The sequence below is a fragment of the Alligator sinensis genome, unplaced genomic scaffold (assembly GCF_000455745.1).
Source record: "Alligator sinensis unplaced genomic scaffold, ASM45574v1 scaffold544_1, whole genome shotgun sequence".
Classification (NCBI taxonomy): Eukaryota; Metazoa; Chordata; order Crocodylia; family Alligatoridae; genus Alligator; species Alligator sinensis.
This window is the reverse complement of record NW_005841937.1, coordinates 743,847-760,105: the sequence shown is the minus strand read 5'-3', so window position 1 is coordinate 760,105 and position 16,259 is coordinate 743,847. Positions and strand designations below refer to the sequence as shown.

The following is a 16,259-nucleotide window of genomic DNA, read 5'->3' as shown; positions in this document are numbered from 1 at the left end:
CCGGTTCCAGTCTGCCCAACTCTCTAACCTGTCCGTTCTGCCTATATCTGAAAATTTTCCTCCTCCTTACCCCCTGGGGCAGGGCAGTATGGCAGATCAGGGAGCTAGTGAGCCTGGCGTTGGGGTGGGGGTTCAAATGTGTGGTGCAGTGGTAAGCACCTGCACGGGTGCCTGATGCTGGAAAAAAGGGGGAAGGTCATGGATGCATGGTAACAACAATGGGGCACTCATGTGGGCACAGTGTAGCAGGGTTGTGGGTGCCCAGTGTAGTGGTGGGGAGGGACACAGGCAAACGTCGTAGTAATGGGGCATGTAGTGCACCCGGGGGGGCGAAGGGGGGGGTCCACAGGTATGTAGTGCACTGGGGGAGGGGAAAGGCCTATGTGGGAGGGGGTCTCATGGGGCACATGGCCCCCAGCCACTTGCAAGTTTGACAACACTAAGCTAAAGTAGACTTTGCATCACTGCACATTTGACAGACAAAGGTTTACATTCCCCATTTCAGCAACATATACAGCTATATGCAATGTAAACTGAAGCTGCTGTTTGGGGATTTTGGCACATGCAGGGAGTGGCAGAATACTGAGTCAAAATACAGAACAAAAGGGTTAAGTCTACCTGACAGTAGAGTTAAACACATATTACATTTTCTTCAAAGAACACATTTAAATTTAATAAAGAACCTTTACCCAGCAGAAAGATATTTATGTGTAACTGGTTTAGTTATTCAAACTAACCAAAGCAAATAAGGGTCCAGAGTATATCCACTATAAAATAAGAATATTAAAAGGCATAGAAAATAGTTTTCAACCTATGGGCACAGTGCAAGGGATGAAGCCATAGGCGGAGGGAGAAAATACGATTGTGGGGAAAGGGGATTAAGTAAAACTTAAAAGATACTTCTGAACAGACACCACCCAGCAACTAAATTTGTGAAGGGGGGTGTGGAAGGGAAGGGAAGGGAAGGGCTGTGGGGGTGCAGATCAAGGCCTCCCCATAGTGAGCAAGGGAGTGGGGCAGAGGCAGGGGCAAGGGGTGGGTGAATGGGGCCCTGGGGTGGGTCGTGGGATGGTCGGAGCCCTGGGTAGCTCATCCAGGGGCACAAGGAGGCTCCCACTGCTGTGCACACCCCCAGAGAGGATGCATGGGGCCGCACATGCTCCCCAAATTTATGTGCAGGGCGGAGCAGAGGTGGGCTGTGGCCCAGGGCTGGGCTCTGTACCCTGCTGCCATTGCCCTGGGAGCCACACGACGCCACGTGCATCCTGCCACTGGGTGGGCACAGGACACAGCACAGCCAGCAATGACAGCAGGGCACAGAGCCCCAGCACTCAGCGGCAGCCTGCCTCCACTCCGTTGTGCGCACGAATCCAAGGAGCAGGTGAAGTCCCCTACCACACCCAGGTTGTGTGTAGCCCCCTCGCGACCCTGGACGAACTGCCCAGGGCTCCGACCATCTCACAGCCTGCCCTGGGGCCCCATTCACCCCGGCTCCTGCCCTACCCCCTCCCTCACTGTGGGGAGTCTTGATCTGCCCCCCGCCATGCCCCTTCCCTCCCCCACACCCCTTCCCCTTCACAGATTTACCTGCTGAGTGGCACAGCCCAATCAAGCTTTGTACCATCTTCTTGTACTTACCAACTTTCAGAAAGGAAAAGGGGGAAGTCCTAGTTAAAAGCTGAGAGCTCATAAAGGTGTATGCAGGGGAGGGTTAGGGTTGAGCCAAGGTTTTCCTGAAGCCTTAAGAAAAAGCCTGGTATATCAAACATCAGATACCTGATCTAACTATGAAAAATCCACTCTGTGTTTATCATATCAAGAATAACTTCTGGCACAGGAAGCAACATGAGTCACCTGGAAATATTTTCCACTCCTTCTGACAGATACTACTTGTTACAAATGTCTCTGGGAATCAGTCCAGCCCTAAAGCCATTCCACTGTAGACTGAGCCAGGCACAGTGTGCCAGCATCAGTATTCATATTGTAGAAGAAAGTTGTGAAAACGAAAGTGTAATACCAAACTATAACAGCGCCTAAATAGGTGCCAGGACAGGTTATTAAACTAAATACAGATCATATGAAATTGTAAGCCTAGTTTGCCCACATCTGACATCTGTTGACTTTTGAGGGACTTCAACCAGACCCTTAAAACACACTTCCCTAAAAAAACCAGAACAAACAAAAAAAAAAAAACCCCAAACAAACCCAAAAACAAAAACCAACAAAAAAAACATATTTAGACTACAGGAACCAAAGGAAGTCCATCAATTTATAACTATAACCAAACAATTAATAAAATCTGCAAGAAGTTTAGACAGCTAGAATATAATAATGCAGTATGGAAATGATCAGACCCTCAAGCACAGACATTTGAAAGTGTAGATCTCTCAAAAGGCAGCCTATGAGCAATACTGATACAAAACCTGTAACCTAGGAAAGCCCCAACAAGTATGACCCCCTTCATGTTTCTAAGTAGTTAAGAAGCCACCAGCTACACTGATTCATAGGTTCAACCCTCAGCTCAAAGTTGGCATTCTACCTGATTACAAGCCATTGGAAGGCAATGTGAAAGAAACTTGGTAACTGCACCCAAACAACCATTTTTTCAAGTAAGACTCCAGCACTGTGAAGCAAGGACAAAGTACACCCCAGGAAATTCACTGCTGGTAGCAGATACACTGTACAGGTCGTATTTGACAAGACTGAAACGCAGATGTCTCCCTGGAACAAATGATGGAGTCTATCAAAATGTTACAATATCTTCAGATTTTTAAACAGGAGGCTTCAAGCAATTCAACAAATTGCTGAGCAACACGCTGATTATCAGGGTCAGTCAGACCAAAAGGGACAACCCTCATACTGCCAAGTAAGGCATGAGCTGCATATGCTGGATGCAATTTTGTTTAAAAAGGGAACCAGGCAGTAATTCCAGTAGATCTAAGAACTCACATTTTGAGGTAAATATATCATACTTCAGTTTCCAAATGTAAAGCAGAGAAAACCCAGACTCATCTAGTAACATGGCACAAGTGCCCAATTGAGAGCGTATATTTGTATAACACGCACTATATACAGACAGAAAAGTCCCTGACTCACATTCACTGAGTGATGTGATAGGATCAGTTTCCAAATCTCAATAATCTCACACATGCCACATGTGCAAGGCAGGATGTACGATTTTGGAATTGAGGATCAAAGTCCAGTTACACCACTACCACTGCAGGGAAAGCCTGGGAACATGATCCTGAGCTCTACCTGCACTGACAAATAGAAAGCTCGGTGCCCAGTGAACCAATGAGGTCCTGGGGCTGAGATCAACAATCAACTGACTGGTTGTCTCAGCCCTGGGACTCCATTATGCATACCAAAATTGCTCAGGTGCATTTCCCAAGGCTGAGACTGATAACAAGCCAATTGTCAGTCCCAGGGCTCAGCCATGCAGCCAGCCTCTGGCTGCACGACGGGGATCCAGCCACACACTCAAATTCAAGTCATGATATAAACCAACCACAAAATTATTCCACAAAATGTGTGTAATAATTTTGTGGCATATTTCACATTTTAGCCACCCCTTTAGGAAATTAATTGTGCGATAAGTTGCTACTTATGATTAACCAGTTAATCATGTCTTAAATATAATGTCTGCCAGAGGCTAAAGAGACTGACATCCTTGAAGCCCCAATCCAATCCTGGAAAGATGTTAGAACAGGTCTGTGCAGTATACATTACAGGAACTACCTGGTCTAATAGATTGCTACTCCAATTTCCATGGGATGAACTACTTAGACATGACTCGACATTTGTCCATACAGTAAAGGTAACGTGCAATAAGACAGGGCAGTAGTACTCAACCTTTTTGCCCAGTGGGCCAGATGGGGAGTGCCCAGGCCATCCATGGGCCAGATGGGACTGGGAATCCCACTCAAGTATCCATGGTTGGGATCAGGGGCATCCTAGCTCCATAACCTTGTGGCAGGGAAGGAGGCCCAGCCCCAACCCAGCCCCACAAGGAGGGTAGGGAAGGTTTGAGCTGACCCCGGGGGATCATATCTGGACTACAAGCCAAAAGCTGAGCAACCCTGAGATAGTATGGAGTTCACTGTAATTCATACCATAACTCCCTGTATAGGCACTTCATGGACACTAAGCAGAGTAAATATAATCTTGCACAAAAGCACTCTGAGTGTACAGTGAAAGTCCTCACCATGAGCTAGTGTACAGCAGCTAACATACTATAAATCCACACCGTAGCTTACTGAACACTGGACTATCCTCTGTAGCAAGAGCTGACCAGGAAACAAAGCATATTTTGCAAGGTATGGCATAACTGATATGCTAAGCTCAGACAATCAACACAATAGACTGCAACATAATTCTAATGATTCTGAACCAAAGGGAAACCACACCTGAGTTTAACTTGTCATCTATTTCTGTTCAACACACCATCTTCTCCTGAACTCTGCTAATATATTGTGCTATATATTGTGCTATTTATTACGGGTCACTCAACAAAAAGAAATTGTGGCTAACAGTCTAGAACTCTGCTCCTCTGCGTGCATATAAAATTGAAGCTACCAAAGAAATGTAATGGAGCTTTGCTAAACATGGTATTTGCTACAAGATTCTTCTCCGGGATAAAGTTTCAGTCCATATGTCCTCAACGTAAGCAACTAAACAGTAGGGGTGTGCGAAACCGGCCATATTTGATTCAGATTCGGCCCGAATCGGAGACAGTAATTTGATTCGGATCACTGTCCCAATTCAATTTGGCCGAAACCGAATCTGAAGATTCAATGCCAATTCAGAGAATCAGCAATTCAGCCATAGACACAGCTTTAAATGTTTTTTCTACATACCTCCAAGTACCAGGCATGGCTCGTGAATGCTGAGATGGTGGGGCGGATGGAGCATCCCACAGGAGCGTGGGAGGGCCCCCTGCTTGCTTCGTGGCGAACCCAGAAGTGGACCAGAAATACTTCTGGTCCTCTTTCAATTCAGTCGCTGAGCATGCAGGGTCCCCGCCCCCGACCCGATGCCCCCTTGGCTCAGCAATCGGCTGCAGGGGGACCCCAGGTACCCCCCTGGAACCAGGAAGCACCAGTCACTGAGCCAGGGGGGTACAGGGAGGCCAGCCCCACATACTCCCCAGCAGACCCGGAAGCGGACCAGAAGTGTTTCTGGTCCACTTCTGGGTCTGCTGCTGAGCACGCTGGGGACCCCCGCCACGCTCCTGGGGGATGCTCCATCCGCCCCACCATCTCAGCATTCACGAGCCACCTGATACCTTGAGGTATGTAGAAAAAACATTTAAAGCTCTGTCTATGTCCGAATCATCAAATCTTTTCTTATCGATTCGGAGGGTTCCGATTCAATTCGGAGAGAATAAAGGGTCTCTTGATTCGATTCAGAGATTTGGCCACCGAATTGGGCCGAATCAGCGACCAAAGCTTCGCACAGCCCCACTAAACAGGTCTTTTTCAGGCTTTTTCTACTAAAAAGCTGTCTTGTCTTTGCAGAGAGAGTAGATGAAGCACAGGCAGAAAGCATCTCCTCGCTTAGACTGTTTCTACACAGTATTTTTCCAGGTTCTCCCTATAGTATTAATTATTTTAAGTTCTAGACCTTACTAGCAATTCTATAGCATCAGAGCAGAACTTCCAAGACATTTTTATTCTTGGATTTTAAATTAACCAAGGCAACACAAACAGGAAAAAAAAATTAAGTTAAATGCATGAAAGTATTTTTTTCCTCCCCACGCTTAAGATTACTTATGACTAGTTGCAGGGGTTTGAGTTGTAGCTGTGTTAGTCTAAGGACATAGGCAGACAAGGTTCCTTGGGTGAATTTGATATCTTTTATTAGACCAACCCAAATGGTTGGAGAATAGTTATTAAGCAAGCTTTCGGGTTCACACTTACAGGTATTTTCACCAACAATCAAAGCAGGGGTTCAAATACCAGTGATAATGATGGAAGTATAAAAATCTACGTAGAGCGGAACATTTGTTTATGAATGAATGTCAAAGAGAATTCAAAGCAGTTTTCAGCGTGAAATTCATACAACTGAAATATGCAGATCCAATCCTTATGTACAAACACGTAGCACTTTTTAACTCTATTTCAATTCTCCAATAACTACAGTAACTATTCACTACTTTCAAAGGGAAAAAAAGACCAAGACATCTAAAGCTGACTACTGTGTTACAATTGCCTTACGATCTTACCAGACAGAATTTTTTAAAAAAGTATTCAAGCACAGTATAAAATAAAAACACAAACCTAATACAGATTATCACTTCATTTTTATAGTAAAAATTTTCATATTTCCAATACAAGACCATTTCCGAGTGGTCTTTAAAAACAGTTTCTGCATGTTTATTTTTAATGTATATTTGAGAACAAAACAAACAGATTTCAAAACATCTGCTGCTGTTCTCACACGTGAAGATTAATATAGCAGTTTCTTTCATAACAGACTGAACCGATGTAAAAATGGTTAATTTCAGGAAAGCATTAATTTACCCTGAAGAAAACTATTCTCCTCACTGTGAAACAGATGCAAGAACTCCAAATACAAACTGATGTACTGTTCATTTGAAATATTCAGTATTTACCTTTAATGCACAAAATATGCAGGCATCTCCTTGACAAACATGCCCTGTTAAACCTCTTAAACTCCGTCGGAATATGTCAAGCTGCCATAAAACCTAAAAAGGAAAAGAAGTTAGAATAGAAAATATGAATTATATTTTACAAGGTTTCATATATAAAACTTTTAGATAAATGTACCAATTATTAGATTTACTGTATTTTACTTTATGCAGTATGTAAAAGAAAAAAAATGTTAATTACCAAAAGAATTGCAGATTTTTCCATTCATTTGGAATGAAAATGGAGGTGTAAGGAATAACTACTACCCCATGAATTACAGGCAAATCTGGTTTGCAGGGATTACATTAATTAATTGGAGATTAAATGAAATCCAGGAAAGCAGTACAAAGCAGAAACCACTGCAAATCTACCTTTTTTTTTTTTTTTTTTTTTTAAACGTGAAGCTTCCCTTCCCTATGCATTTTCAAATGAAGACCTTCATAAACATAATGGAATTCCAGTGTGAATGAGACGCTTGACTTTTAGAGATCATGAAAATAATTCACTGATTTTGTAAAAATTAAAGGGTTTCCACATTCAACTCATGTACCTGCCTGCATAATATGGCAAGTTTTACTCGCTATGAACAGATACCTGAGCTACCTCTCAGCAATGCTCTTATATATAGAGAAAACCCAGGTTTTTCCTCCTTAAAAGGTGAGAAAAATCTGTGTTTTACCACATTTTACCATGGCGAATGGAAAACCCGGATCCCTGGTTATCAGTTAACCAATGGAATTAGAGGAGGTTAAAATGGATAATTTTTAAGCAACATTTACATCCCTAGCCCCAACACAGTCTCTGCTCCCCCTCCCTTCCTGCTGCCCTTTACCCTTGCTCCAGGTCCTGCAGGCTCAGTCCCGACTCCAGCCTGGGGCATGGAGGATGCATCTAATCCAGCCCCAGTCTGGCCCAGTACCAGCAATAGTGATGTGGCAGCTCTGGCTCCAGCTCCAGGCCCAAGCTGAGCTATCACCACCATTGCTATAAGGCTGGAGCAACCACATGCTACCTGCCCCAGGCTCAAGCAGAGGTGTGGCCTGCTGAAGCAGGGATGAGTGATGAGGATACTGCAAGCTGAGGGAAGACAGGAGGCTAAGGCAGCAGGTAGCACAGCTGCACCTGTAACCCTGACCCAGATTTGGAGCTAGTGCCAGAGCTACAGCAGCTGCCTACTTCCACATCACTTCAAACATGAATTCAAGACAAGGGGCTCCCACCATGTTAAATTGGGGGGGAAACCTGTTCTTAGATTTGAGCAAATGTTATTTAAGAAGAATATGTAGGAGTTTCTCCCTCATATATTCTATAGGTGGGGTTTGCACTATACATGCATGCCTGAGTTTATGATCAGGTCTCTGAATTTCTTTTTAAAATCACAGGTTTTCTGACTAGTTCAAGGCATCCAAACATACAAGTATGTCCCATAGATTCGTGTTCTAAGCTTGCAAAAGATGGTAATTTAAGCAAAAGCGAACTCCATTTGGTACAAGATTAGCTACTTGGTGATCTAGTTAAGAAAGCAGTCTTGGGTATTTTAAAATTACCAAGACTACGTATATTACTATGTGCCATAAGAGTTTTAAAATTCAGTTCAGACATTTACTGGAAGTAGCTGCTACCAGATTTGAACAATATTCAAGAGAGATTCACAAATAAAACAGCATTCCTTACATTTAAGTGACATCGTTTCCTAAATTTTTAAATGAAATCTATTCTATACATCTGATCAATGTAGTCCAGATTAACAACTTTTAAAATACCAGTACTGTACTTTTCCCATTTGTTCAGTCCTCTTTAACCTAGCTTTAATGAAACAAGTTTTAGCAGTTCTAATTTATTCCTCAAAGACAAATACCTATTAAAGATTGATAAATATCAAGGTTTTCTAAAATATGCACTACTTGGTTCAGGAAATGGATGTATTCTTTCAGATGATGTTTTAATTTCACTGAATGCTACTAGCATCATTATAAGCAGTTTAAGAAAACCAGAAGCACAATAAACACCATTCAATGACATTTTTTCTACATTTCCACAGTAAAAAAAATGTTAAGTGGTAACTTTTCCAAATAGACACATTCTATATCGTGAAAACAACCCAAGTTTCTGTTCACAGACTTATTTAAATAAATCAAATTTAAAAGAATAATGACAGCATTTCCTTACCTGTACAGCACTGTTAAGGAAGCAACTGTTTTGTCCTGGTTCATTTAATAAACCTTTGGTAGGGGCCAAAGATAACATACTTCCAGGCTGGTACACTTTTCCAAGGTTACCACCTCCAGGTTTCCGTAAAAATTTTGCCCAGGCCATTATTTAAAAAAACAAGTTTAACTGTGTATAAACCAAGCTATTTGCACATTAAAATACTTAAGAATATGATGCGTACAAGGCAAAAGGGAGGACTTAAGAGAATTTCCTTAAAGTGATAGCATTCTGTTCAGACAGCATAATGGTATCGACTTCCTTTCACAGCTGTTGGCCATCTATCAAAACAGTCTGTCAACTAAACTTATAACCATACAAAGTTTACTAACTTTGGAGACTGAAAAAGAAAGTTAAAAACCCATAAAATGTATGATGTTCTGTTAAGGTTAAAATATTGTGAAGATCCAACTTTGTGGGAGCAAAAGTTCGTGTTCAACAAATTGTACAGTATCTGACTTTTTCCTTCTATGATAAATCCGAAGCAAAAGTACTACTGCAAATTGTGTGCTGAAAGTGAATTCTTAACACTATGGCCTTTATATATTATAAAAATAGAAAATTCTTCTCTGGCATTATATTCCAGTTCTCCTATTTCCTTGAGTCTTCCTTTTCCTTTTAATGATACGGGCTTTTTCTACTATGGATTTTGAACTGTATTCCAGTTTAGAAGACTGCCTTTTATTTTTTTCTTTTCCCAGTAAATCTGTAAGAGAAAAAAAGAAGACAAGCTTTAAAAAACCTGCTCTACTATGTTAAAACTATTAGTTAGATAAAAGAATATGACTAAATAATACAAACAAGAAGAAAAGGTTTGATTATTTTAACTTCTTTGTAGTCATCACTTATAATCAGGATCCAGGAAAATATACTCTCTGTGAGTGAGCATAATAGGATTATTTTTAAAGGATGCTGGTGTGAATCCATTAACACTAAGTGTCTCCTTACAAAAATCAGAAAGCACAGTTGTATTATACCCGTTTCTTCTCTTTAAAAAAGTCAGGTTTAATGATAATAAATCAAAACCTCCATGTTTTGAAGTAAGTCTTAATTCACATGGCACTTTAAAACATATTTCTGTGTTTTAAAAGTCAAACTAATCGATTAACGATTGCTTTAGTTTGTTGTAGAACTGTTTTTACATTAAGCACTATTCTAGTCCCTATATTATTAAACTATTAAAAACATTTTTTCAACAATATGGCAGGTGCATTTCCTGCCTTCTCCTTAATTTTGTCTCATCAGCAATAGAGCGGGCAAGTTAACAATTTCATTGTGTAGCTCAGTATTTTTTGAGCCACAGATTGCCAACAGCTACTGATTCTACTGTTGGTGCAGAAGTCAAGAGTCTGGCTTCTGAATTTATAGCAAAGGATGGTTGTTTTGTATATTCATTATATGACTGGTTAAGTTAAGAAAGTTAACACTAGCTATGACAACATCTTATGCTCAAAATACTGCATTATCCATTTAGGTCTGCATTACCAAGTCATTTGCATGCTACAACCTATTCATTTAAGATGGCAGCAGAAAAGGAAACAAAACCTATTACTACCTAGTAGGCTAGAAAAATTTAAGAGTGGTGTGCCTACGGGAAAGAAAAGAAAACAGAGCTAGAATTCTTGCCTCACTTAAGTTGAGGACCAGAAATGCACCCCAGGCACCACAGTGCATGTAAACCAACAGTTAAAAATATACTGAGAGTTTTTAAAAGAGAAACTTCACTCCTATGATAGATCATAATCATTTTGCTTCCACTGCAACAAACTTACAGGTCATTTAAGTGTTATTTAAAAGACAGACTATTATTTTTGTAGCTACAATGCTGTAGAACCAGTGGTAATTATTTTGCTGTGACTACAGACCTGGACAAAAGAATTCACTATTTTTTTAAACTGTACAGAAGATAGAATGTCAGATAGGGCCCAAAGTATTTGTCTTTCTGAAATGACCCCAAGGAGAAGAAATTTTAGATCTCCAGAAGTGACTTTGTTCCAATTCTTAGACCAGGGATGGGCAACCCAGCACATGTGCCACAACAGGGCGTGCGAGGCCATTTTGCTCAGCATGCGAAGGGCAGGGGAGAAGCCTCAGGGCCCAACCCCGCTGTCTGCTCTACAGCACACATGCACCATACTGGCAGCAGCTGGACGCGCGCTTCAGAGCAGACTGTGGGTAAGGGGCCTGAGGCAGCACAACTGTGGCCTCTCCCCCACAATCTGCTATAAGGTGCATGTGCACACCAAGGCACTAACCTGATACTGGCCAAGACACGCGCACAGCGCCAACCTCTTCCCAGTGGGGTGGCGGGCCCTGGGCTTTGCCAGGCCGGGAGGCTCCACCCATCCCAATGCCCCTGTTGCCACCTGCCCCACACAGCTAAGCCTGCAAAGGAACATGGTGCCAGCCTCTTCCAAGGGCTGGTTAGGGCCAGGAAAGGCTGCACCAGCCTTTTCCCAGTGGAGGAGCTAGGCTCAGAGTGGGTGGGTTGAGCTCGTCTGCGTGGCGTAGGTGGTGGCACCAGTGGCTGTGCTGGAAGGGGTGGAGTCGCCCAGCCCCCCAGCCCTAGGAAGGTGCTGGCACTGTGCGCCTTTGCAGGCTGCAGCAGGGGAGTTGGGAGGAGTGGAGCCTCCTGGCCTGGTGAAGTCCAGTCATCCCTCCCTCCCTCCCTGCCCCCACCACTGAAAGAGGCAGGTCCCACTCCTGCCACACAGGGCAGGCACCGAAGTTGAGGCAAATTTTGGTGTGGCTGTAGCGGCCTCCCCTCCCCCAAGCGCTGCCCCTGCTCTGGGGACAGTACAGCTGTTTGCAGCCTGCTCGGCCTCTACTCCCATAAAATAAAATTTCTTCAGTCCCTTGATCCTCCTAGTAGAGTTCTTTATACATGCTCCAATTTGAATTGATCCTTCTTCAAATTCTGACAACCAGACCTGTACAGTACCTAGATGAGCTCTCAAAGCTATAAACACTCATGCCATATTTACTTGAATACAACACAAGGGTTCTCCCCCTCCCCGCATTGGCATTAAATATATTATCATTAAACTGCTGCCAGAAGCAGCAGGTGCACAGTAATGGGAACCAACTATGAAGCTGATTAAATACAGCCAGCACTGAGCATATCTATAAAGTACATGGCCCATATTGGGCAAACATATGGATGGGAATTTTTTTGGGTTTTTTTGTTGTTGTTGTTTGTTTGTTTTTTAATATATAAAGGAAAAAGAAGCGTCCCCAGTCAAATCTGCCAAATCAATTCCAAATCCATGTGAATCATTCAAGAACCATATGTGGCCCTACTACCAGCAAGCATCCTCCACCCCTGCCTGGGGCTTCAGATAGTTCCAAATCTTTTGGCAGACATCCTACATGCAGGCCCAAGCCCAGAGGCTTGGGGTTCAGATGCCCCGAGCTTTGCTTGCACTCAGCTATATGGCCGCAGGAGCAAGCTAGGGAGGAGTTTGGGCAGGGATGGGAACCTACCACAGACAGCTTATTCAGATGAGTAGTGCCCATTGCGCACAGCCCCTCCCTCAGCAGTGACTTTTTCCAAGTCATGGGGAGCCACTACATTGAATACATTTCAACTTCACTCCCACAGCTGAGTTGTACCTTTCTCTCTCATTGCCATTGATTCCTCTTTCTTTAGCAACCTTAAATGTCTGGCAAATATCACGAAATGGAGCCCCAAACTGTTGTTCATGCAGAATCCCTCTGTCACCCCCTCTCTCACCCTGTTGTATACAAGTAGTGTGGCCCTGCACTGCATGAAGTGGAGCCAGACCAGGTCACCCTATGCCTCATCTGGATATAAGTTTTGAGAGGATCCCAGGACTCCTGATGAGAACACCTGGTCCCAGCCATGAGGGGTGCAGGAGGGTATCTGGAGCAGTGCTGACCTGTGGGGTCACCATGGCTCAAAATGATATCGACTCTGCCAAGGTCCAACCCAATGAACTTTATGATAAATCATAGAAAAATAGGTTTGGAAAGGACCTCAGGAGGTCATCTAATCTAACTCCCTGCTCAAAGCAAATCCAACCCCCTGCTGAAAGCAGGGCTGTCCCCAACTATATCTTCCCGCCCAAGGTTTCGTCTAGATAGGTCTTTAAAACCTCCCAGGATGAAGATCCCACCACCTCTCTGAGCAATTTCAAGGTCAGTGTTTTTTTTTCATATTTGCTCCTCAATTCCATATGCATGGGGACAGCAGGGTCTGACGGTAAAGGTGGTGCAGGGGAAAGAATTTAGGGAGGAAGGGCCAGAAGGCAAGGGGACTACCTGACCCTTGAGATTTATTTTCTATGCCTCCTGTGGCTGTGGGAGGGGGACAAATTCAAAGCAAACTTAGACATTTTCCAAATACAGTCTTAAATATTGGGGAACTGTCTTATATGCAGGATCATCTTATATTAAAAAAAATGCAGTACTTTCTCATCTCACCTAAAAATACCTCACCTGATGCATTTTAGGAATGCATTTACTCCTTTCCCAGTTACATATGAGTATATTAATTAATTAAAGGAAAAGCAAGCTAAAGTTTTTATCTTCCTCCACTGGTCCCTAAATAATGAACTCCAAACTTCCACCAGAAATTATTACTCCTCAAATACATGACCTTTAATTTTATATTGTTCATATATGGTCATTTCCATTACTCCAGTCTTTGAGGTCATCTAATTTTTCCTCTAGCATACACATTTCTTCTCTATATAGATGATGCTTTCATACTTTACATCTGCAGCAAATTTCATTAGCACAATCCTATTTTGTGCCAGTTGGTGACTAAAGATGATCAGTCTCAAAATGCATGCTCTGTCCTCTTAAGCCATTTCTTTACCCACCTTACAATTCCCCCACTTATCTGCATCATTTCCAGTTTAACTAAATTTTCCATGAAGTACTGTATCAAATGCTATACTTAGAGACAAGTTGGATCTACTTAATTTCTCTTGTTTAGAGAAGCATATTATCTGGCATGTTCTACCTTTGGAAAATGTCATGTCGCATTATATTCCACTTTCCATTTCTTCCATATCCCTAGTTATTCTTCTTTCAAAAACTATTCTAAAGCAGTGATTCCCAACCAGGGGGCCAGGGATAAGTGAGGTGTGATGAGCTAAGCAGTTAAGCAGGCTCAAGCTTCAGGTGTGAGGAGATAAGCAGATAAAGCAGGGGCAGGCAATTATTTTCAGCAGAGGGCTGCTTACTGAGTTTTGGCATGCCAACAAGGGCCGCATGACAGGCAGCCCAGGACAGATAAATATTAATTTTCTACATTTTTAGGGGCCCTATAGGTTGGATAGAATGGCCTGGCAGGCCGCATCTGGCCCCTGGGCCGCATTTTGCCCACCCCTGAGATAAAGGCAGGCTCAGGCTCTCCCTGCCTAGCTGCTCCCTCACCCCTACCGCAAGTAAATAAGCCATGTAATAAATCAATTAGTTTTTGAAATCGGGCACCACTCTATTCAAAAAAGTTATAAAAGGAGTGCTTCAAGTATGACAAGATGCCTTGAGTCTAAAACGGTTGAGAACCAGTGTTCTAAAGTTTTGCAGGAGTAAAAGTCAGACTGCCAAAAAACATTTTTTATTTTAACCAGGACAGTGCTCAAAATGTGCTTTCACAAAGCAAAAATGGGCAAAGAAATCCACAAAAACCAAGAAAAAACAAACCATGACTTGTACAGCCATACTTTTTTTTTTTTTCTTTCATTCCATAAATCTTCTGGGAAGTGACATATCTAATATGAAGCACATTGTTAGCCAAAGTGATAAAGGTTCAGAAATACTTTTGACACCATCACACTGAAAATGGCCTCCTTAACAACTGTAAGGGATCTGTTATGCCCCAACTAGCAGGAGAAACTAAGTGGAACAGTCAAATGGCAAGCCTCAAATCTTTTCTAAAGAGTTTTCACAAAAAATGTAAATACACATGAGACTGATATTCAGGACAACATAGTCAAAATAGTCAACTACATGCAGCTGTACAAGGAGCAAAACACTTCTGTCATCTACTAAAACCAACAGCAGTTGCTCTTGACTAACTCCAGGGTGAGCATGCCAGAAGTGCAGATTTGGCTACTTAAATACATAACAAAGATCTGCAAAGTAGATCGCACCTAGATTTAAGGACGCCAGCTAATTTGCTAGTCTGCTTTTCATCTACAATATATGAGGATGAATTTAAGCACAGAACAAAAAAAAAAAGTTGCTCAACAACAAGTTTGGCAAGAACTGTTCCCAATTTTTTGGCCCTGAAAGTTCAGCTCCAGGCACATGAAAGGCCCTAGAAAGCCTTTTCTAAAAAGCTCCTCTCAGAGGTTATGACAATGAATATAAAACCAGCAACATAGTAGCCTTTGTTGAAAAAAAAAAAACAAAAAAACCTAGATCCAAAGTTTGCTACATTTGTGGCTCATCTACAGGTAGCATCATCCACTTCAGTAGAAAGAACTTTCTCAAATTTTAGTTTGTATAACAGAAATACGCACAGAAACTGCTGGCAAGTGAGGCTGGAAGGCAGCACTTGAACACAGAAGTGGCTGACAAAGTCAACAAGTTTCAGTGGGTAAAGTTAGACTTGAAAAACAGATCTTTGTCCGTGTAAATTCAAATATATGAGGTGGTAGGATTGTGTTTGGTCAATCAGAAAAACTCAAAGAACAGAGGAGGGGAAGATGGAACAAGGTTTCAGAAGACACTTTAAGCACTGGCTCTATAAATACTCTGTTAAAGAAATCGTCCCCAGAGCTAATTTTGGAGAATGATTTTAATATTTTTAAGTGTGAAAGGAAACTTTTAGTCCAGTCTTAAATGCAAAGATCCATTCACCCTAGGTCTCAAAACACTGGAACACCGGACCTCAAGGAAGAACCCCTGCATCAGCCCAGAACTGCACTGACTCCAACAGGCGCTCATATGAAGAAATTCACTTGAGTACAACTTGCTGCAGAATCCTGGCCCTACTAACATAACCATTACTGAAGCATCCACTCTAAAATACCTTTATACATAAGGGGGGGCAGGACAGCAGCACAACAGCTAATACAACATGTGTATAACTTTTAAACTGTGATCTGGTCTACACTTAAGGGTCTGCAAATATACCAGCAAATTTCCCAGTAGACGTGAATGATATCAGCAGGCCACTTCTTAAGCCAGAGCTCCCCCAAGTATGCAAATTGCAGCCACCAATTCCCTCCATTTCTTCCTGGCAGAAACCATTAGCAGTGAGAGGAAACTGGAGGCAAATGCAGAATATCACCACCTCTTCCCACCCCCCTGCCTACCGCAGTGGTCACTGTACTATGGTGGAGTGTTAATGTACAAACTTTGGGAAATACTGGCTTAAGTGATTCCCCAGACAGAATAAGCTATATTGGCAACAGGGTTGTTTTG

At 42.5% G+C, this 16,259-nt stretch overlaps 1 protein-coding gene across 3 annotated transcripts in view; it reads right to left on the bottom strand.

Annotated features, from left to right (window-relative positions):
- The window catches only part of USP53 (ubiquitin specific peptidase 53), a 61,233-nt gene that overhangs the window by 31,629 nt on the left and 13,345 nt on the right, over window positions 1–16,259 (bottom strand). For all 3 annotated transcript variants that reach the window (XM_025199134.1, XM_006019742.3, XM_025199136.1), the window contains exons 2-3: window positions 8,820–9,564; window positions 6,614–6,706 (exon numbers count right to left, since the gene is read on the bottom strand). In XM_025199134.1, the coding sequence (XP_025054919.1) occupies window positions 6,614–6,706; window positions 8,820–8,966 (240 nt within the window). In that variant the 5' untranslated portion in view covers window positions 8,967–9,564. The remainder of the gene's footprint in view (window positions 1–6,613; window positions 6,707–8,819; window positions 9,565–16,259) is intronic.